Source organism: Phyllostomus discolor, chromosome 1, assembly GCF_004126475.2.
Source record: "Phyllostomus discolor isolate MPI-MPIP mPhyDis1 chromosome 1, mPhyDis1.pri.v3, whole genome shotgun sequence".
Lineage (NCBI taxonomy): Eukaryota > Metazoa > Chordata > Mammalia > Chiroptera > Phyllostomidae > Phyllostomus > Phyllostomus discolor.
In genome coordinates this window covers 156,767,019-156,790,233 of record NC_040903.2, presented here as the reverse complement: position 1 = coordinate 156,790,233, position 23,215 = coordinate 156,767,019, and the positions used below count along the sequence as shown (strand labels likewise).

At 39.9% G+C, this 23,215-nt stretch overlaps 1 protein-coding gene across 1 annotated transcript in view; it reads left to right on the top strand.

Annotated features, from left to right (window-relative positions):
- TP53BP1 (tumor protein p53 binding protein 1) overlaps positions 1 to 23,215 on the top strand; it is an 83,347-nt gene that overhangs the window by 26,048 nt on the left and 34,084 nt on the right. The window contains 11 exon segments of the mRNA XM_036032358.1: positions 7,059 to 7,477; positions 7,479 to 7,528; positions 7,531 to 7,580; positions 7,582 to 7,654; positions 7,657 to 7,770; positions 7,773 to 8,030; positions 8,033 to 8,287; positions 8,290 to 8,364; positions 18,448 to 18,567; positions 19,333 to 19,419; positions 19,422 to 19,535. Coding sequence (XP_035888251.1) covers positions 7,059 to 7,477; positions 7,479 to 7,528; positions 7,531 to 7,580; positions 7,582 to 7,654; positions 7,657 to 7,770; positions 7,773 to 8,030; positions 8,033 to 8,287; positions 8,290 to 8,364; positions 18,448 to 18,567; positions 19,333 to 19,419; positions 19,422 to 19,535 — 1,615 coding nt within the window.

Here is a 23,215-nt window from a genome sequence, read left to right as displayed (position 1 = left end):
CTTTGTCTTCTCATTTTGGCTGACTCCCTGTATTTGTTTCTATCTATTAGGTGCATCTGCTGTGTCTTCCTGGCTTGGCAGAGTAGCCTTATGTAGTGGGTTCCATGCGGGGCCCAGTGGTGCTGTCACCTTGGTTCCTAGAGCTGTATGCTCCACGGGTGTCCCTTGTGTGGGTTGTGTGTTGTAGTTTAACCTTCATTGCTATTGGCATGCCTGTGGGTGCCGTTCTTTCTCAGTCTAACAGATGTGAGGGCTGTCTTTAACTACAGTGGATGAGCTATTTGTAGGGGATGATCCCTCAGAGCAGGGATCACTTTAGGGAGCTCTGGTGACAGCCAAGTCTGTCCTTGGGGTGCGTTGTGGAGTTAAAAAAAACACCACCTTGGGTGGTGCCGTGGTGTGGTATGAAGCTGGCCACCTGGTTTGTTGGTCCTGGTGCCTTTTGGGAAGGACTCTGGTAGAGGCCAAAGTCAGTGGCCACTTATACTGGGCTTGGGATACATGGTAGGAGCTACAGATTGATCTGTGGCTGATTGCATTTGTGCTGGACTTGGGAGCCTTTGGTGTGCACCACAGTGTGAGCTGATGTCAGCCACCACTTGTGCTGGGCTCGAGGCTGCTTAGTTACAGCTTTGTTCCAAGACAAGACTTGCCAGCACTGGTTACTCTGTTCTGTGGAAGGGAAGGACACTTAGAGGTACAGGGCATACCAAAGCCTGCTGTTGCTTGTTTAGTGTTTATGGGCCTTGGAGAGATTTTAGGTAACTCTGCATCAAAAGTTGAGGCAAACTCCTCCTGTGGAGGAGAAGCTGGAAGCTGCCTCTGAGTTGTGTGGCGTGGAGTCTCCAGGGCAGGGTGCATAGCGTTAGCCCGGTAAAAGGAGAGCTCAGATTTTGTGCCCACCTGCCTTCGCAGGGTGGTCGGGAGTTGAGTTTAACAAAGGAACAATGGCACTTGCTGTCACCTCCCTCGCAGGAGAGAGCTGCCCTGACTGCTACCCCTCCAGCTTTTGCCCCAACGCTAGTCAATTTAATTCCTCACTGCATGTCCCTGGTGCTTTTGGAGCTTCTGCCCCTGAACTGGGGCTTAGAGTGTGTGAGTTTTTGAGCCAGTTTGTGCATGAGCCCCTCAAAAGGAGCACCTTGGTCTCCAGCACCCTTCCATCTCATTGGACAGAGGCAATCCCTGCTAGCTTTCACAGGTAGATGTTATGGAGACTCCTCTTCCCAGCACTGGTGGCCCCAGGCTGTGATCCCTTGCTCCTTGGGGAGACCTCTGTAGTGGAGAGATCCCTCTCCATTCTTTTTCCATTCTTTTTTTTAAATCCTCATCCTATGATATGTTTATTGATTTTAGAGAGTAGAAGAGGAGGGAGAGAGCGAGAGAAACATCAATGTGCGAGAGAGATCAATTGGCTGCCTCTTGTATGTGCCCTGATGGGGGAATGGAATCTGGAGTCTTTTGGTGAATGGACGATGCTCCAACCAACTGAGCCACCTGGCCAGGGTCCTCTCTATTCTTAATTGCCATACCACGGGTGTGGGACCTGCCTGTTTTGAGTCTTGCCCTCCCTACAGTCTGGAGATGGCTGCTTCTTTATATCCTTAGCTGTAGGCCATCTGTTCAGTCAGTCTTCAGGTGGTTGTCAGTGATGATGTTTTTCTGTAGTATAGTTGTAAGTAATTCTGATGTGATCATGGGAGGAGGTGAACACAACGTTTACCTACCCCACCATCTGGACTGGAAGTATTATATTTGTTACTTGTAAAGCCTCTTTGACCTTTCACCAAGATATGAAGGATGGGGTGAGGATTAGTAGAACATGGTTTGATATTTAACACTTTTATCATTCTCAACATATGTATTAACATTGGGGATGAAAACAAGTCAGATTATAGATGATTATATGAATGGCTCTTATACTCTGTATAGGTGAAACCAGTTTTTGACTGGTTGGAAGCTATGGATTTATGTCTTTAGGTCGACTCATATCGAGTGTAGTCCTGACAGTTCTCCAGTTGGTCTTTTTTTTTTTAATCCTCATCTGAGAACAAGCTTATTGATTTTAGGAAGACAGGGGAAGGGAGAGAAACATAGATGCCTCATATGTGCCCTGATTGGGGACCAAACCTGCAGCTCAGGTATGCACCTTTACATAGCAGCCTTTTGGTTCTCAGGTTGGTGCTGAGTCCACTGAGCCACACCAGCCAGGTGTCTGTGGAGGTTTTATCCACTTAGCACTGGTAGCTCTGCTATTCTAACCAGACATGTGGGGAACCACAACACTGTGGATTATTATGGGCCAGACCTCTGGAGGCTATGTCCAGGCAGTCTTTTTTTAAAAATAATTTTTTTAGTCAGTCTTTAGAAACCTAGCTTGTTGATAGTCTGATTAGTCCTAAAATTTTACTCTGACTAATATTCTATATACTATGTTGAAAAAGACTTTGTAAAAAAAGAAATTCACATCAATATTTAGTTTGAAGATGCTAAAAAAGTGTTCATAATGGGGGGCAACTCCTGAATGGATATAGTGTGGGAATACCTTTTGGAGTGATGAAAATGTTTTGAGGTAGGTAGAGGTGTTGGTGACTGCACAATACTGTTCACTGTAAAGCAGCTAACTTCATTTTATGTGATTTTCACACTAAAAACGTGTTTATAATTTTATTAACAATGTTTTATTTATGAGCCTTCGTAAAGTGACTTATTTTTTGAAACAAAAATTAAGCATATTTGTTTTAGAACATGTATAATGTACAGAAAAATGAAAATAAGATCAGTTATCCTGTCTCAGAAATAACTACTCTTTATTTATGGTATATGTTTATTAACAAAAATACATGAAAATTATATAAAATGTATTAAAAGACTGCGATAAAATAAATACATATACATTTTTACTTAAATAAAAATTTTTCTATTTAATTTCATAGTCTGAATATTTTTCTATATATTTTAATATTCGTCAACAATTTTATGTAGATACAAAATATTCATCATGTGGGGGGTATCATAGTTTTTAAATGAATCTTCTATGAAACATTGAAGATTTCATATTGTTTCCTATTCTGAATAATAATAATTTAGCACTGAACAGTATTGTATCCAAATCTCAGTGTACTTCCATCAAATAATTTCCTTAAAATGAAATTTTGGGGCTAGGGATATATAATTTCAAGGCTGTCGTGCACTGCCAAATTGCCATTTAGAAATGTTGTACCAACATTTCAGTCATGCGAGGGAATAAATGAGTAGGCTCAAATTTATGACTATTTTTATAATTTGAAAGGATAAACAATAAAACCACACACTGAAATACCAGAAGTTAGGGAATATATAGAATGTTTGGCAACCTATCTTGTTTCCTCATTCTCTTAAGAATCATGTTTTATAGCATTTATTTCAGGAAAGTAACACACTAAATGTAGTTTTTACATAAAAACACATTAAGCTTTGGGTTATTTTCTTTTTAAAAATGCAGGTAGTATTATCATAAAATAAAAATGCCATTTTAAGTGTATAGTCTGATGAATTTTGGACATTGTATGCAAATACATTACCACAGTCAGCATCACAGCATAGAATAGTTTCCTCACCCTACAAAGTTTCTTCATAATCCTTTGCAGTTGAATCCTTCTCCCCACTCCCCTGATCCCCTCTGTCATCCCAAACAGCCATTCATCTGCCTTCTGTCAATCTAGTTTTGTGTTTTTGAGAATTTCATGTAATTGCCATCATAAAGTATGTATGGTCTTTTCTGTTTGAATTCTTTTTTTAAAAGTTAATTAAAAAATTAAATTTATTGGAAGGACTTCCGGCCAAGATGGAGGTGTAAATGGACACATTGTGTCTTCTTGCACAACCAAAATTAAGAACAACAAAAATTTAGAAACAACAACAAAAAAACCCAGAACAGACAGAAAATTGAACTGTATGGAAGTCCCAACAACTGTTCATCCAGACCAGCAAGTGGGGCAGAGTCCGCGGCTGGCAGAGAGGGGTCCTGGCAGAAAAAAGCAGTGGCTGGCAGACCTGGGCACGCAGGGTGCAGGCGGAAGCTAGCAGACCCCGGTGGCAGACCCTGGGCGCGGGCGCAGGCAGGCAACGAGCAAACCCAGGGAGGTGCACAACCAGGGTCCCAGCTCTGGGAAATAAAGCCTCAAACCACTGATTGAAAACACTTGTGGAGGTTGAGGTGCCGGGAGAGACTCCCAGCCTCATGGGAGAGTTCATTGGAAAGACCCACAGGGTCCTAGAATGCACACAAGCCCACCCACCTGGGAACTGGCACCAGAAGGGCCCAATTTGCTTGTGGGAATCAGCAGAGGGGACTAAAATCCCACAGAGAGAGGATCAAGTGTCATTGTTCCTTCCCTGACCCCTTCCCCACATAACAGTGTCACAACCCAGAGATGTGGATTGACCCGCCCAAGGTGAACACCTAAGGCTCTGCCCCTCACTACATAAGAGGTAGGACCAGACCGCCCCGCCCCACACACACAACACACACACACACAAAAAGGCTCAAATGGAAGAACACATCAAAGAGTCAGAGCGAATACTTTTAAGCAACCAAGAAATAGCCAACCTATGAGATGCATAGTTCAAAGCACTGGTGATCAGGATGCTCACAGAATTGGTTGATGTTGGTCACAAATTAGATGAACAAATGAAGGCTACACTAAGTGAAATGAAGAAAAATGCACAGGGAACCAATAATTACAGGAAGGAAACTGGAACTCAAACCAATGGAGTGGACCAGAAGGAAGAAAAAAACATACAATCAGAAAAGAATGAAGAAATAAGAATTCAAAAAAATGAGGAGAGACTTAGGAACCTCCAGGACATCTTTAAACATTCCAACATCCGAATTATAGGGGTACCAGAAGGAGAAGAGGAAGAGCAACAAGTGGAAAACTTATCTGAACAAATAATAAAGGAGAACTTCCCCAATCTGGCAAAGGAAATAGACTTCCAGGAAGTCCAGAGGCTCAGAGAGTCCCAAAGAAGTTGGGCCCAAGGAGGAACACACCAAGGCACATCATAATTACATTAGCCAAGGTTAAAATGAAGGAGAGAATCCTAGAAGCAGCAAGAGAAAAGGAGACAGTCACCTACAAAAGAGTTCCCATCAGACTATCAGCTGATTTCTCAAAAGAGACCTTGCAGGCAAGAAGGGGCTGGAAAGAAGTATTCCAAGTCATGAAAGGCAAGGACCTACATCCCAGATTGCTCTGTCCAGCAAAGCTATCCTTTAGAATGGAAGGGCAGATAAAGTGCTTCTCAGATAAGGTCAAGGTAAAGGAGTTCATCATCACCAAGCCCTTATTACATGAAATGTTAAAGGGACTTATTTAAGAAAAAGAAGATAAAAAATATGATCAGTAAAAACACAGCAAACTTAGTTATTAACAACCACACCTAAAACAAAAGCAATCTAAGCAAATAACTAGAACAGGAACAGAACCACAGAAATGGAGACCACATGGAGGGATAGCAACGGGAGTGGGAGGAGAAGAGAAGGGGAAAAGGTACAGAGAATAAGTAGCATAGATGGTAGGTAGAAAATAGACAGAGGGAGGGTGAGAATAGTATGGGAAATGTAGAAGCTAAAGAATTTATGACACATGGACATGAATTAGGGAGGAATGTGGGTAGGAGGGGGTGTGCAGGGTTGAGGGGAGTGAAGGGGGAAAATGGGACAACTGTAATAGCATAATCAAAATATATTAAAAAATAAAAACTAAAGTAAGTAAATATATAACCTAATGATAATAAATCAAACTTTTATGGAAAAAAATTAAATGTATTGGGAATCATTGGTTTTATAACATTATATAATATCAGATGTACAACTTTATAATATGACATCTGTATACTGTGTTTGCTTACCACCCAAAACTCTAGTCTTCTGTCACCATGTATTTGAATTCCTTGAGTTCTTTAGCTTAGCATATTTTTGAGATTCATATTCTTACAATGTTTTATTCCTTTTTATTGTTAGTAGTCTTTCATAATATGGACATCTACAGTATATTCACCAGTTGATGAGTATTTGGGTTGCTTCCAGTTTTTGGTTGTCATGAATAATACTGCCATGAACATTTGCATGTACATCTTTGTGTGGACATATGATTTTATTTCTCTTGCATAAAAACCCAGAAGTAGAATTTCTGGGTCATTAATAGTAATGTGTGTTTAGCTTTGTTAGATACTGCCATACCGTTTTTGAAAGTGGCTGTACCTTTTGCATTACTGCCAGCAGTGTATGAGAGATGCAGTTGTTCCACATCCTTACCAACAGGATGTAGTCTTTTTAACTTCAGCTGTCTTTGTTGGTATGTAGTAGTATGTGTTGACTAATGATATTATAACTTTTGGATTTTAACATCTGCTTAGTGAATGCTAGTATTATTTTGAAATAGTGGGAAGTGAAATAAGTATATATTCCTGCTTTGTGAGAACCAAAGTGGTGTTTGTGGTAATGTGTTCAAATGATCCCTGTGTAATTGTGGGCCCATCATACATATGTCATGATTTTAACAGTTTGGTGATATACAGCTAAATTTAGGTGTCTTCCTACCCTTAAGAGTGTAAGTTAAGCCCTGGCTGGTGTAGCTCAGTCAATTGAGTGTGGGCCTGTGAGCCAAAAGGTCGCCTGTTTGATTCCCAGTCGGGGCACAAGCCTGGGTTGTAGGCTAGGTCCCTGGTAGGGAGCGCATGAGAGGCAACCACACATTGATGTTTCTCTCCTTCTCCTTGCCTTCCCCTCTCTAAAAATAAATTTAAAAAACATTTTTAAACAGTGTAAGTTAATACTTCAAGTTTTTGTTTAGATTATGCTTGTTCTATGTCAATAACTCATAAAAGCATTAAAGTGACTTGTGTTGATGAAAGACTGGTGATTTTGAGCCTTGTATTTCTGAGAACATGGTCATAGAGTTCTTTAGTTCTTGAATAATTACTTTAGAAATTTTAGATGAATTCAGGGATTAGATTTAAAAGCAGTATGATTAAGAACAAATGAAGATTTGTCTCTTTTTTATCTTCCTTAGGATATTTTCTTTCCATCTCCAAGTTTGGAAGAACGATCAAATGATGGGAAGAAAGGTGGAGATTTGCATAGCTCATCTTTGATTGTCGAGTGTTCTAAAACTCCAGGGGTTGAACCAAAGAATTCCAGTGAGGATCTTGGGCTATCTTTGACAGGGGATTCTTGTAAGTTGATGCTTTCTACAAGTGAGTATAGTCAGTCCCCAAAGATGGAGAGCTTGAGTTCTCACAGGATTGATGAAGATGGAGAAAACACACAGATTGAGGATACTGAACCTGTGTCATCAGTTCTCAATTCTAAACTTGTTTCTGCTGAAAATGATAGTATCCTGATGAATCCAGTACAAGATGGCCAAGTAGAAGTGAATCAGAGTGCTGATGAAACAAAGGGGGATGACACAGAAACCAAGATGACGTTAGCATTTAGCTACTGATTGCAAAGGCAGAGAAGAGACTGTAGCAGAAGACATGTGTATGACCTCACTTGTGAGTCAGGGAGTCAGGCTGTTCCTTCTCCAGCAACCTCGATCTGAGGCACTCTCTAGCATGGTAGATCAGGAGGAAGCTATGGAAATTAAAGAACATCATCCAGAGGAGGGTCGTCAAGTTCTGAGGTGGAAGAAATTCCTGAGACTCCCTGTGAAAGTCAAGGAGAAGAGCTGAAAGAAGAAAATATGGAGAGTGTCTCATTACACCTTTCTCTGACTGAAACGCAATCCAAGCGTTGCGTCTTTCAAAGGAAATCTCAAAACAAGAATGTCAGGAAGCTATGGAAGTTGAAACCAGTGTTGATTCCCCCCAAAAGCTTCCAGTACTTGACCAAGAATTGGAACATAAGGATCAAGAAGCATGGGAAGAAGCTACTTCAGAGGACTCGAGTGTTGTCATTGTAGATGTGAAGGAACCATCTCCCAGAGTTGATGTTTCTTCTGAACCTTTAGAGGGAGTGGAGAAATGCTCAGATTCCCAGTTGTGGGAGATGATGCTCCAGAAATAGAACCATGTGCTGAGAATAGAGTTGATACCCAGGAAGAAAAGAGTGCTGAATGTGAAGATCTGAAATCAGTGACTACAGTAAAAGAACCTGTAGCGGCTGACTCTTTACCTCCCATGACTTCAGTAAGAGCAGACGATCCTCCAAAACCCGATCAGCAAGTGCAGCAGACCCAGCCTCAAAAGAAAGCAGATAACTTACTAACAGAAGACTCAAAAATGGCTAATACAAAGAAGCTGGCTCAGGTGTAGAAGCTCAGAAGCTGGAGAAGGCCTCTGCCCACACCTCGCAAAGCTTCTGTGAAAGCTCTAGTGGTGAGTGTGATTGTAAATTCTGTGTCTCCAACCAAATTACAATTTGGAATGGAAGGTAGGAAGAACTGCATGCTTATGTCAGGGCTGAAAATTAACTTGGATTTTTTTTTATGAATAGCTACTAATAATTGGGAAATTAAAAAATTTGGGTTGTATTCTTTTGTAGCTGTAATATATGAAATCAGAGATCATTTGATTTTTTTTTAGCTTCATAACTTAGGAGTAATCAACATGAATTTTATAAATATGTGGAAATTAATACCAGTCTGGTATTTCTACTAAGGTCCCAGTATTGGTCCAAATTTTTCTGTTTTGACAGTTGCCTTCAAGTACAAGGATCTTACGGTAAAGTCATATTCAGACCTCTATTAAAGACTGCGCCTGTATTGGTTATTTCCTCTTTATGGTTATTAAAGTTTTTAAATTTGGTTCAACATATATACATCTTAAACCTTAAACTGGAAAGATACTAGTATGTGCCCTTTATCTATTTTATGAAGTCCAGATGGGAATATAGATTACTTTCTGAAATATTTGTAGAGTATAATATATGATGTTGGCTGAAAAGAATTCAAACTTTCTAAATGCCCAGAGTTAGTGTAATTTAAAAACAAAACAAACTTAAAAAAAAAATAAAAACAAAACACAAACTTAAGAAAATAAGCCTCTAGGGTTATGGAAAGGAGAAACAGTATTTGGACACATCATAGCTATTAGTGTGAGTGATTATACCTTTTGGTGTTCCTGTAACAGTCCCACTTTATATACCTCTTGTGTAGGTGTGATTATTAGTAATGTTTATTTATTTATACCCTCAAAATTATCCCTATTTGTTAGGTTTATATTCAGGATTTTCTTTTCTCTTCAGGATGAGAAATGTTAGAACTGAAAAGGAGGTTAGGGGTTATTGGGTTCAGTCTCTTCTCCTAAAGTCATGTGGCTAATAAACGATTGAAGTGGGAGAAAACTCTAAGTCACCTGATTCTCAGTGCTGTGCTTTTTCTCCTGTGACACTGTATGGTTTCTCTGATTCTGATGAGTTATAGTAAGGACTATCTGAATGACCTAATATTTTGTATTATTGAATATTTTTGCAGTTTCATCCTATCTAAATACTGTTATTGACCTACCTAGTCTAAGGAAGTATCAGGGCATGTAGATTGTTTCAATTTGGTTCCTTAGGAGTACTTTTTAATTATCTTAGCAACTGTATGCTAAAGAAGCTTCTAAAACAGTGGGTTATTAGTTCTATTATGTTAATAGTATTCTTCTTCATGAATTCTTGTTATCCTATTTATTAATGGGAAGAGCCAGCTGTTTTTTATAATTGACATTGCCGAAGTAAAACTTATTTTACTAATATTTATGTAGATTATTGAGTCCTGGCCAAGTGGCTCTGTTGGTTGGAGCATTGCCCAGGCACCATCAGTTTGTGGAGTTCAATCGCTAGTCAAGGCACATACCTAGGTTGCCGGTTCTCTCTCTTGTAGGGGGTCTGGTGGGAGGCAGCTGGTTGACATTTCTCTTTCTCACACACACCCAGCACACACTTCCTACCTCTCTCAAAATCAGTAAATATATCCTTGGGTGAGGATAGAAAAATTAGATTATTGAAAATACTAGTAAGTTATATTCTGTTTACTTCAAGAATTAATTCTTGAGCAAACAACTAAAAGCAGTGAAGACAGTGGTTTGACTGTTAGAGGATTAAAGTAAATCATTGGGAAGAACATTGCTAGAACAAAATAATATGATTTTATACTTAAAATGTGGTTGTGTAGTTGCTAAACCTCAAGAGAGACTAATTTAAGTGAGAGGAACTTAAGAAGGTAATGGTTCTGGAAAGGTATGAATTGGTTGAGTCCCAGGGTTTTTTCATTAGATTTCTGTATGTTAAAGTTAGAAGGGTACTTTTTTTTTTTTTTTGGTTAAAAGCTTTACTGATTGAAACATGCTTAATTGTGGAAAATGGTCAACTAATAGAGGAAAGAGAGGAGGGTGGCCAGAGAGAATAGGGGGTGTAAGGCAGTAGAGGGAGAAAAGGAGAGAATCACTCTAAATGCTTCTATTTATAGATAACTTGTCACTGTTAATAATTGGAGACCTCTTTAGATATGTCTCTGAAGACCTATTCCTGAAATTTGAACAAAGCAAATTTTAAAAAATATATTTTATTGATCATGCTATTACAGTTGTCCCATTTTCCCCCTTCACTCCCCTCAACCCTGCACACCCTCTCCCACCTACATCCCCCACTTTAGTTCATGTCCATGTGTCATAAGTTCTTTAGCTTCTACATTTCTCATACTATTCTTCTTACCCTCCCTCAGTCTATTTTCTACCTACCATCTATGCTACTTATTCTCTGTACCTTTTCCCCTTCTCTTCTCCTCCCACTCCCGTTGCTATCCCTCCATGTGGTCTCCATTTCTGTGGTTCTGTTCCTGTTCTAGTTATTTGCTTAGATTGCTTTTGTTTTAGGTGTGGTTGTTAATAACTAAGTTTGCTGTGTTTTTACTGATCATATTTTTATCTTCTTTTTCTTAAATAAGTCCCTTTAACATTTCATGTAATAAGGGCTTGGTGATGATAAACTCCTTTAGCTTGACCTTATCTGAGAAGCACTTTATCTGCCCTTCCATTCTAAAGGATAGCTTTGCTGGACAGAGCAATCTGGGATGTAGGTCCTTGCCTTTCATGACTTGGAATACTTCTTTCCAGCCCCTTCTTGCCTGCAAGGTCTCTTTTGAGAAATCAGCTGATAGTCTGATGGGAACTCTTTTGTAGGTGACTGTCTCCTTTTCTCTTGCTGCTTCTAGGATTCTCTCCTTCATTTTAACCTTGGCTAATGTAATTATGATGTGCCTTGGTGTGTTCCTCCTTGGGCCCAACTTCTTTGGGACTCTCTGAGCCTCTGGACTTCCTGGAAGTCTATTTCCTTTGCCAGATTGGGGAAGTTCTCCTTTATTATTTGTTCAGATAAGTTTTCCACTTGTTGCTCTTCCTCTTCTCCTTCTGGTACCCCTATAATTCGGATGTTGGAATGTTTAAAGATGTCCTGGAGGTTCCTAAGTCTCTCCTCATTTTTTTGAATTCTTATTTCTTCATTCTTTTCTGATTGTATGTTTTTTTTCTTCCTTCTGGTCCACTCCATTGGTTTGAATCCCAGTTTCCTTCCTGTAATTATTGGTTCCCTGTGCATTTTTCTTCATTTCACTTAGTGTAGCCTTCATTTGTTCATCTAATTTGTGACCAACATCAACCAATTCTGTGAGCATCCTAATCACCAGTGCTTTGAACTATGCATCTCATAGGTTGGCTGTCTCTTTGTCCCTTAGTTGTATTTTTACTGGAGCTTTGATCTGTTCTTTGATTCGTACCGTTTTTTAATTTAACTTAATTTTTTGTCTTTACACGCCTGTTATGTAGTGAGAGCAGAGCCTTAGGTATTCACCCTGGGTGGGGCAGCCCACATCTCTGGGTTGTGACGCTGTACGTGGGGAAGGGGTCTGAGAGGGAACAATGGTGCTTGCTCTGCTCTTTTCTGGATTTCACTCACTTCTACCGCTTCCCTCAAGCAAACTGGGCCTTTCTGGTGCTGATTCCTAGGTGGGTGGGCTTGTGTACGTTTTAGGACCCTGTGGGTCTCTCCAACAGACTCTCCCGTGAGGCTGGGAGTCTCTTCCAGCACCTGAACTCCCACAGGTGTTTTCAATCAGTGGTTTGAGGGTTTATTTCCCAGCGCTGGGACCCTGGGTTGCATGGTCTGTCTCACTCCCCAGTTTCACCTAGTTTATCTGCATGCAAATGTGGGACTGCCTGGTCCTCCAGCCACCTTGTGTGCAGTGGACCTCCATAATCCGTCGCCTTGCTGGGTCCACCCGCTGCTGCCTTGCGTGCTTGAGGTCTGCCAGCCACCGCTTTTTTTTTTTTTTTGGCAGTGACCCCTCTCTGCCCGCCTCCACCCCTCCTCCTGGTCTAGAGAAATGTGTCTACTTTCACTCCTTGGTTGTCGGACTTCCATACAGTTCGATTTTCTGGCAGTTCTGGTGGTTTTTGTTTTTAAATTGTTGTCCTTCTTTTGGTTGTGCGAGGAGGCACAGTGTGTTTACCTACGCCTCCATCTTGGCTGGAAGCCTCGGAACAAAACAAATTTAAGAGGATGATACTTGGAAGGCCAACCTTATTCATTATAGAATAAATTTATGACGGTTTGATGATGTGAAAAATCACACGAAGTTTAATAAGTCTTTAATGAAGTCCACAAGTAGTGGTATGTGGTAAGTTAATAATAATCAGTGAAGCCAGACATGTCTTGTGCTGTAGCTCCAACACTTATTGGCCTACTTTATCGAATATCATCCTCATTGGCCATTATTGCCAGAGACAGACTCTTAGCGTAGACTGTGCATGGCGTCACCCAAATATAAATTCTATCTTTCGTATTTTTCTTCGTTATAGAAATTCTTACATATTTATGTAGAGGGCTCTAGATCAGTTGTGGAAGGTGACCAGGTCTTCTCTTGAGAACAAAAGAAAAGATGGGCTTTATGCTGTAACAGGAAGTTAGAAGTAAGAGAGACCTTACTGACGTTAAAGGTTTTAAATTTTGCTTTGGACTAATGAATATCTAAAGTCTTCAGTAATAAGTACAAACTCCCCACTTAGATGGTTTAACAATTGGTATTAAATTTCCTTTTGTTCATTCATATCTTTCTTAATGGGTGGGCATGCTGGCATACATTAGAATAAACCATGATAACCTGGGAAATCAAGAGGGGACTTAGGTAATTTAAATAATGTTGGCATGCTAAATCTTAGAAAATGAATTGAATATGGTTAAAGTTTCTGTAAATTTAAGGGGGTAAAATATTATTTTGCAGGATTCATTGCTAATTTGATTAGATTAGTATTGTGTTTCAGATGAGTGAACAAAAACAGAGAAATGGGAAAGCACTTGGAGGACATTGAATAGAGGCTTTATGAACATGAATGATAAATATAGACTAGAAATATCAGCTGCTACCAGTTAATTGAATGATGGCTAAAGAATTAGGAATTACCTGGTAGTAGCAACCACAGTTTTGACCAGGAGCTAATGTGTTCAAAGTCAAGTGTGCAGACAGTATTGGGGGTTGGGGGAGGGGGAGTCTTAAGGCAGAGAAAATAATTGATAGGCTGCTGTAATAATCCAGGAATTAGACATTGAAGACCAGGTAAATGTTGTGTTAGTGCTCCTGGTAAAAGACTCAGTTTTCCATTAGGCTGTAGTAATGCAGTTGTATCAATGGTGTTAAAATAACTTTCATACCAGTAAGTTTTTATGTAGTACTATGCAAAAGAAACAGGGAAATAATTTTAAATAATTTTTAATGCTTGTACATTAGACTTTCATATTATGGTTTGTTGCATAGAAGGAAATACTGAAAGATCACACAGATTTTAGAAAGTCTGTATAGTAGATCATACTGTGAGGGATAGTTCCTGTCAAGAGAGCAGTGTAGTGCAGATGACTGTTCCAGGAATGAAAAAATCTTTAAAATATATATTTGGAATGTATGATGCTTTGTGAGATTTTTTGGGATCATGTTTATGTTCTTTAGATTCTATCTTCTAAATTTTTCTTTATTAACCTAAAGGACTTGTGTCTTTTTATTTTCAGTCTTTTTCTAAGTATATTTTATTGATTACACTAATATAGTTTTTCCCATTTTTTTCTCCCCTTTGTACCTCTCCACCCTGCACCCACCATCCCTCCAGCATTCCCCCCACCCCTTAGTTCATGTCCATGGGTCGTACAGATAAGTTCTTTGGCTTCTGCATTTCCTATACTATTCTCAACCTCCCCCATCTATTTTGTGCCTACCAGTTATGCTTCTTATTCCCTGTACCCTTTCCCCCATTCTCTCCTCTCCCTCTCCCCACTGTAACCCACCATGCGATCTCCATTTCTGTGATTCTGTTCCTGTTCTGGTTGTTTGCTTTGTTTTTGTTTTTGTTTTTTAGGTTCAGTTGTTGATAGTTGTGACTTTGTTGTCATTTACCGTTCATAGTTTTGATCTTGTTCTTTTTTTTAGATAAGGCCCATTAACATTTCGTGTAATAAGGGCTTGGTAATGATGAACTCCTTTAACTTGACCTTATCTGGGAAGCACTTTTTCTGCCCTTCCATTCTAAATGACAGCTTTGCTGGATGGAGCAATCTTGGATGTAGGTCCTTGCCTTTCATGACTTGGAATACTTCTTGCATGCCCCTTCTTGCCTGCAAAGTTTCTTTTGAGCAATCAGCTGATAGTCTTGTGGGAACTCCCTTGTAGGTAACTCTCTCCTTTCCTCTTGCTGCTTTTAAGATTCTCTCCTTATCTTTAATCTTGGGTAATGTAATTATGCCTTGATGTGCCTTGGTGTGTGCTTCCTTGGGTCCAAATCCTTTGGGACTCTGAGCTTCCTGGACTTCCTGGAAGTCTATTTCCTTCACCAGATTGGGAAAGTTTCCTTCATTATGTTTTCAAATGAGTTTTCAAATATTTTGCTCTTCCTCTTCTCCTCCTGTCACCCCTGTGATTCAGATGTTGGAACGTTTAAAGCTGTCCTAGAGGTTCCTCAGCCTCTCCTCATTTTTTTGAATTCTTGTTTCTTCATTCTGTTTCAGTTGGGTGTTTAATTCTTCCTTCTGCTGCAAATTGTTGATTTGAGTCCCGGTTTCCTTCCCTTCACTGTTGGTTCCCTGTATATTTTCCTTTACTTCACTTTGCATGACCTTCATTTCTTCCTTTATTTTGCCAGCATACTCAATCGTTTCTGTGAGCATCCTGAGTACCAGTGTTTCGAACTCTGCATCTGATAGGTTGACCATCTCCTTGTTGCTTACTTCTTTTTCTGGAGCTTTGATCTGTTCTTTCATTTGGGCCCTATTTCTTTGTCTTGGTGCACCTGTCCCACTGTTTGGGGTGGAGCCTTAGGTGTTTGCTAGGGTGGGGCAACCCACTTTGCTGTGTTGTGGTGCTGCATGTGGGAGAGGCGTCAGAGAGAGAACGATGCCACTTGCTGGCTTACTCAGCTCTCACCCTGCTTTCAGTCACTTTCCTTGCTTCCCACAAATGTATTGGGCCCTTCTGGTGCCGATTCCTGGGTGTGTGGGCTTGTGCAGTTCTAGGATCCTGTGGGTCTCTCCAACCGACTCTCCTGTGAGACTGGGAGTTTCTCCCACCACCACAACCCCCACAGATTTTTACAGTCAGAAGTTTTGAGGCTTTATTTCCCCGTGCTCGAACCCTGGGTTGTGTGGGCTGTCTCTCTCCGCAGTTGTTCCTCTTGGCTTATCAGCCTGCCAATGTTGGACTGCCCAGTCTGCCAGCCATAGCCTTGTCGCTCGTCCTCTCTGCCTCGGCTTCCCATCTCCAACCGTCCTACCAGTCTGAATGAATGTTTCTTCTTTAACTCCTTGGTTGTCGGACTTCCATACAGTTCGATTTTCTGTCAGTTCTGGTTGCTTTTGTTTTAAAATTGGTTGTTGTCTTTCTTTTGGTTGTGTGAGGAAGCCAAGCGTGTGTACGTATACCTCCATCTTTGACAAAACTCAGAACTTGCTTTTTAAGAAGTTGCCAGAGAATGAATGCTTGTCTGCTGACCTATTTCTCTTACTCTATAGCTACGGTGGCATTCTTTGCTATTTAAATGTGATGTTGAAAATTTCCAGTTCTAGTCTTTACAGTTCCTTTTAGCCAAGCATGTATACTTTTCATCCTTTTTTTCTAAAGTCCATTTCATTTTCTTTTTTCATCCCTTCAGATCACTAATTTGTTTTTCTCTTACATGTAGGTGTAAGAGATATTTTGTTGTTGTTTTGTGATTTTGAAGGAAAAAAACAGTATAAAGTGCTTTATTGAAGGTAATGAAGGCTGTGAGTCGAGTGGGAAAAGATGGAAGAAGAAAATGTGGTATATTAAGAGATATATTTGCCTTCAGCTTCTTGTATAGAGCTCCTAAAGCATTGTAATTTTTCAGGTGAAAGGAATATCTTTTGTTATCCAGAATCTGCTTTTTTAGTCACACCTGGGTTTGTGCTAATTGGTGATTTAGGGTATATTCCTACATAGCCTCAGGATGGGGCTGTTCTCCGGAAAGACCAAGGTTGGAACTTTCAACCCTACCAATTGCTGCCTGTGAGGGGAGGGCTGGGGATGAATGCTCTAAAAAGCTCTTGAACAAGATAAGCTTCTTAGTTAGTAAATGATCCCGGATGGTGTCTCATCCTAGTTCTAATCTTCTGCTATCAGAACCCTCTGGACCTCACCCTGTGTACAGCAATACACCCTGTGTGTGGCTGTTAATCTGTGTCTTTATAATAAACTGGTAAATGTAAGTAAATGTTTCTCTGAGTACCCTGAGTGCCACTAGGAGATTAATTGAACCTGAAGAGGAGGTTATGGAATCTATAATATATAGCCAGTTGGTAACAAGGTATAGCACAGGTAACAACTTGGACTTGGCGATTGGCATCTGATATGGGGGCATTCTTGTGGGACTGAGCCTTTAACTTGTGGGATTTGGTGCTATCTCCAGGTAGAGTATCAGAATTGAGTTAAATTTTTAGGATACCCGTCAATATCCTGAGAATGTGAGAATTTCTTGGTGGTGTTGGAAAAGGTAATAAGCCAACTCTTTTCACAAGTAGTGACTGGTATGACAGATCATAGTTATTTTGAGCCACCCGGGATAAGTACAAATTTTCATATGTTAGGTTTAAGAGGAACAGTCTGCCACAATTCTTTTTTTCTCCCAAACTTAGTCATTTTATTAAAAGAGGTGAACAAGTAGAAAATCAGAAAATGTGATTTTGGCAATGTGCTAATTTTGCTTATTAAAAATTTGGAACTGTGACCTAATTAAAAAGTAATGTTAATCAAAAACCTTTGCAGTTGAGAGCTTTTCTGAAGGAAAGAGTTTATTAAGCCATATACTAGCCAGGAAAAGGATCAGGTCCCGGGACACGCTGTGAGGGAAGAAAGATGGTACGTTATTTTGAAAGAATTGGCTATTATAAGGACAGGAAAAGGTAAAGGGCAGTAAGAGTGGGGGGCAGTTATAGGATGGAGGCATAGTCCATAAAAAAGAAATATTTACTGCTTCTGAACTAGTTATGGGCAACATAAACATAAGCAGGATGCAGTGGTGTTTGGTGGTCAGATTGTTTTTTAGATAGCCACTTGAAAGTTGATTTAGAGTTTTAACATCTGGAATGTGAAGTGTTTTGTTGGTTTTAGTCTGAGGCTAAATTAACTGGTTAACCACTTACCTCTTCCTCCCACCCTGCAGTCTGTTGTAATTTAATTTAGGGCATCTCAGAATTTGTCTCTTGTCAAAGTTTTTTGGTATCTTGTCAAATGTTTTATGTTTATGCTAATTTTATAATGACTAAACAAAAATGTGTGTACTGGAATGCTCATATACGTGAGATTTGCAGTTGTGCAGAGATGTAGATATGAGTATTAGTACTGTGATCTAGAGTGAATGCTGGTCAGTACTGCTGAACCATGAAACCTATAGATTTTTTGTTAGAACCAAGGAGTATTTTAAAGTACTTTGGCCCTTGAGATCCTTTGTCACCTTTTCGAATAGACTATAAATTATAAGTATTACCATCAGACTTCAATCAGGGGGATCCTACAGATTGCTAAAGTTTATAAACGAACCTCTTGGATTAACATTGCACAAAATTAAAATGTATAGACTTGAACTCTCCAAATTTGTATCACTGAGTATTCCCAAATGTACTGTCTTGGAGCTTAGATGTTTCTACGTTCACTTGGACCCCATGTTCCACAGGGCCTCCAAACTTTGGGCTTCCTTTGTTTGCCCATCCTGTGGTTTGCCTGCTCTCTGTCAGTCTGGTTGATGGCTGAAAGGAAAGCAGAGAGGACAGTAGGAAATTGGTTGGGAGGCCTGGTGAAGGGGGCTTGGGAATGAGGCAGAATTTGGGAAAATAATAATTTAAATATTTCTTGCAGTTCTCCTCACTTTTGCTTTTTTATGCTTCTGTTTTGGTTTCCTTCTTGTTTACCTTTATTCTTTCTCTTCTAGAAACTCCATTTCATTTCACTTTGCCTAAAGAAGGTGATATTATCCCACCATTGACTGGCACGACTCCGCCTCTTATTGGGCACCTAAAATTGGAGCCCAGGAGACACAGTACTCCTATTGGTGAGTGACTAAAATGTAGTGTCATTTAAAGCAGAATTTTTTAGAGACTATTTTTATGCAAGGGATTTCTTTTAGATCTGAGGAGTTGGACCTTCCTCATAAGGTTGATTTTTGTCTTAGGAAGAATAAGCCTGTGATATCTGATTTCATGTTTACTCCCAGGAGATACTGAGTAGTGATGAAAGGAAAGAAAGTGTAGAAGGAAGAAAGAAAAAAATATATAAATATTTTATTCTGTTACTTGCAAGGTGATAGAATCTGAGTGCTAAGCAATGATATAGAGTTGTCATATAAGGAAGGGACAGCAGGTAGGGTAAAAGTACTATTAATTTAGTACCCTGGATGGTCAATTTACTGTTTGACAGGGTAAGAAAATGTAGATCCTCCTTCTCTGAAGCAGCCAGTAGTCTTCTACATTAACCTATTTGTTTTCTCTAGTCAGTGCTGGGAGGTAACAATCATGCCGTCTGGAGTCTCCTGCTACCTATGCCTGATGCTGGCAGATGTGGGTTGGCTGAGGGCTCATGCAGCATCCTTTGTCCAGATGCAGAAGTGGAACTGAATCCTGTTGCTCCTCTTAAGACCAGGTGTTAATACTAGTGTGTAGTTGTTGATACATGTGACAGGGTCTATCCTAGGAACCCCCTTCAATCCTGCAGAGCTGTGAGCCAAACAGGCAAATTGATGACCTTGAATTATTGTTTTTTGTTTGTATTTTAGTATTCTTTCTTTCTTTCTTTCTTCTTCCTCCTGCCTCCCTTCCAGATGTTAGCAACTATCCAGAAAGCACCACAGCAAACAGTGATGTCATGTCTGAAAGCATGGTGGAGACCAATGATCCTATACCTGGAATGAAAAAGGAGGTTCTGGGACTGTCCCAGAAACGGATGAAAAATTGTGTCTAAGAATGAAACTGGTCAGTCCTGAGACTGAGGCAAGCGAAGAGTCTTTGCAGTTTAGTCTAGAAAGTAAGTTTTATTTTTATGTTAATCTTGGGTAATTAGTAGCTCCATATCATCTGAGAAGTAATGATTATATTTCTTATAGTGATTGATACTTTATAATTATAAATACATTTGTAAAACTTACTCTCACAGATTTAATTCTTTGTTTTTGGCCTGTCACGTGTTGTGTTACTGAAGATGCTTCATTTTATAACCTTTATGGCTCTGGTTGTATCTCTATTTTAAACTGTGTTGATATTAAGTAATTGGTTTCCATATTCAGTAACAGTTCAGAAGAGGGTAGAAAATTTAAGATTGTGGATTCACATTGTAGGCTTATGTTGACTATTTCCCACATTAATTCCAAGTTGTTTGATATGACTAAAATAAGGGAAGATATAAGGAGTTGCTTCAAAGTAGAGTCCAGATTCTGAAAGGCATTTTATATCATGCTTAAAAGCTGTAAAATTGTAGTCAAGGGAGTAGTGTGATTAGATTTGATTTTTTAACAGGATCAGCCTAGTGTTTCAAAAGTTACATTTTTATGCATCATTCCTTGCCTTGCCCATTTCTTATTATTCTGCCTGGCTAACTCAGTCTTTAACTTCCTAGTTAAGACTGAGACTTCCTAGTTAAAGACTGGAAGTGGGGTGGGCATAGAGATGAGGGGTGAATTTGAGAGATTAATAGTAGAATAGGGACAACTTGGAACCATTTGTGAATATAAAAGAAAGGGGGAGGGAAAAATACAGGATGAGTCTACATCTATATTGTCATAATAACACTCCAAAGTAGATACCCTTATTTCCATTCTATTGATGACAAAACAGACAAAGAGAGGTTTCTAAGTTGTATATCTGTTGTCACAGTAATTGGTAGAAAGTAGAGCTGGAGTTTGAATCAGATCTGATTCCAAAGCTTATAATCTTTTTTTACTTAGTAGTTTGTAAATAGTGTTTAATGGAGTTAGAAGAGGAACAAGTCTTAAAAGAGATTGTAAAAGAACAGTCAGAGAAGAGGACTAGGAGAGTATAAAGCCATGCATGGAAGGTTATGGGGAGGAGAGTTGCTAGAAGAAAACAATGTCAGATGCAGAGGTGAGGTCTAGTAAGATATTTCTAAAAATGTACATTAGATTTGGCAATTAAGATCCATTTGGTGACTCTAGCAAGAACTATTTAAGTATAATGGTTTGGGTGGGAGCTATACTGAAGGTAATTCAGGAATAATGGGGAGAAGAGACAGCAGATGTATTCTACTTTTGAAAAGTTTTTGTTAACAGTATGATGAGTTAGAGGGAAATGCAGGATTAAAGGCGATTTTTCATTTTTAGGTTTAGAGATGCCTAAACAGGTTTATAGACTGAAAGGAAATCTTCAAAAGAGAGATGGATTAAAAATGAGGGAATATGGTTCCTAGCCTAGATGGAGGTATACGTACACACGCTTGGCTTCCTCACACAACCAAAAGAAAGACAACAACCAATTTTAAAACAAAAGCAACCAGAACTGACAGAAAATCGAACTGTATGGAAGTCCCGACAACCAAGGAGTTAAAGAAGAAACATTCATTCAGACTGGTAGGACGGTTGGAGATGGGAAGCCGAGGCAGAGAGGACGAGCGACAAGGCTATGGCTGGCAGACTGGGCAGTCCAACATTGGCAGGCTGATAAGCCAAGAGGAACAACTGCGGAGAGAGACAGCCCACACAACCCAGGGTTCGAGCACGGGGAAATAAAGCCTCAAAACTTCTGACTGTAAAAATCTGTGGGGGTTGTGGTGGTGGGAGAAACTCCCAGTCTCACAGGAGAGTCGGTTGGAGAGACCCACAGGATCCTAGAACTGCACAAGCCCACACACCCAGGAATCGGCACCAGAAGGGCCCAATACATTTGTGGGAAGCAAGGAAAGTGACTGAAAGCAGGGTGAGAGCTGAGTAAGCCAGCAAGTGGCATCGTTCTCTCTCTGACGCCTCTCCCACATGCAGCACCACAACACAGCAAAGTGGGTTGCCCCACCCTAGCAAACACCTAAGGCTCCACCCCAAACAGTGGGACAGGTGCACCAAGACAAAGAAATAGGGCCCAAATGAAAGAACAGATCAAAGCTCCAGAAAAAGAAGTAAGCAACAAGGAGATGGTCAACCTATCAGATGCAGAGTTCGAAACACTGGTACTCAGGATGCTCACAGAAACGATTGAGTATGCTGGCAAAATAAAGGAAGAAATGAAGGTCATGCAAAGTGAAGTAAAGGAAAATATACAGGGAACCAACAGTGAAGGGAAGGAAACCGGGACTCAAATCAACAATTTGCAGCAGAAGGAAGAATTAAACACCCAACTGAAACAGAATGAAGAAACAAGAATTCAAAAAAATGAGGAGAGGCTGAGGAACCTCTAGGACAGCTTTAAACGTTCCAACATCTGAATCACAGGGGTGACAGGAGGAGAAGAGGAAGAGCAAAATATTTGAAAACTCATTTGAAAACATAATGAAGGAAACTTTCCCAATCTGGTGAAGGAAATAGACTTCCAGGAAGTCCAGGAAGCTCAGAGTCCCAAAGGATTTGGACCCAAGGAAGCACACACCAAGGCACATCAAGGCATAATTACATTACCCAAGATTAAAGATAAGGAGAGAATCTTAAAAGCAGCAAGAGGAAAGGAGAGAGTTACCTACAAGGGAGTTCCCACAAGACTATCAGCTGATTGCTCAAAAGAAACTTTGCAGGCAAGAAGGGGCATGCAAGAAGTATTCCAAGTCATGAAAGGCAAGGACCTACATCCAAGATTGCTCCATCCAGCAAAGCTGTCATTTAGAATGGAAGGGCAGAAAAAGTGCTTCCCAGATAAGGTCAAGTTAAAGGAGTTCATCATTACCAAGCCCTTATTACACGAAATGTTAATGGGCCTTATCTAAAAAAAAGAACAAGATCAAAACTATGAACGGTAAAATGACAACAAAGTCACAACTATCAACAACTGAACCTAAAAAACAAAAACAAAAACAAAGCAAACAACCAGAACAGGAACAGAATCACAGAAATGGAGATCGCATGGTGGGTTACCAGTGGGGAGAGGGAGAGGAGAGAATGGGGGAAAGGGTACAGGGAATAAGAAGCATAACTGGTAGGCACAAAATAGATGGGGGAGGTTGAGAATAGTATAGGAAATGCAGAAGCCAAAGAACTTATCTGTACGACCCATGGACATGAACTAAGGGGTGGGGGGAATGCTGGAGGGATGGTGGGTGCAGGGTGGAGAGGTACAAAGGGGAGAAAAAAATGGGAAAACTATATTAGCGTAATCAATAAAGTATATTTAAAAATTAAAAAAATGAGACAGTATGGGAAATAGTTGATGGATTAGGGCCCTGAGAAAGTTGGGAGGGAAGACTTTCAAAGAATAGAGATAGAGTGGGTGGACTTGAATAAGAGGGACTTGTCATTCTCTGAGAACAAAGAAAAGACATTTTAGCTAATGTATTTTGAGTCCTTACTATATACCAAGCATTTTTACATGTACAGCTCATTAAATCTCGTAACAAACTTATGAAGTTTTATCTCTTTGTAAAGATCTTATTATCCTCATTTTACCGACGAGGAAACTGAGGCATACAGGTGGTAAATGCAGTAGCCTGAATTCAAAGTAGTTCCAAGAACTGGAAGTCCAGTTTCAAATTACAGTGCTATCCTGCTTCTCATT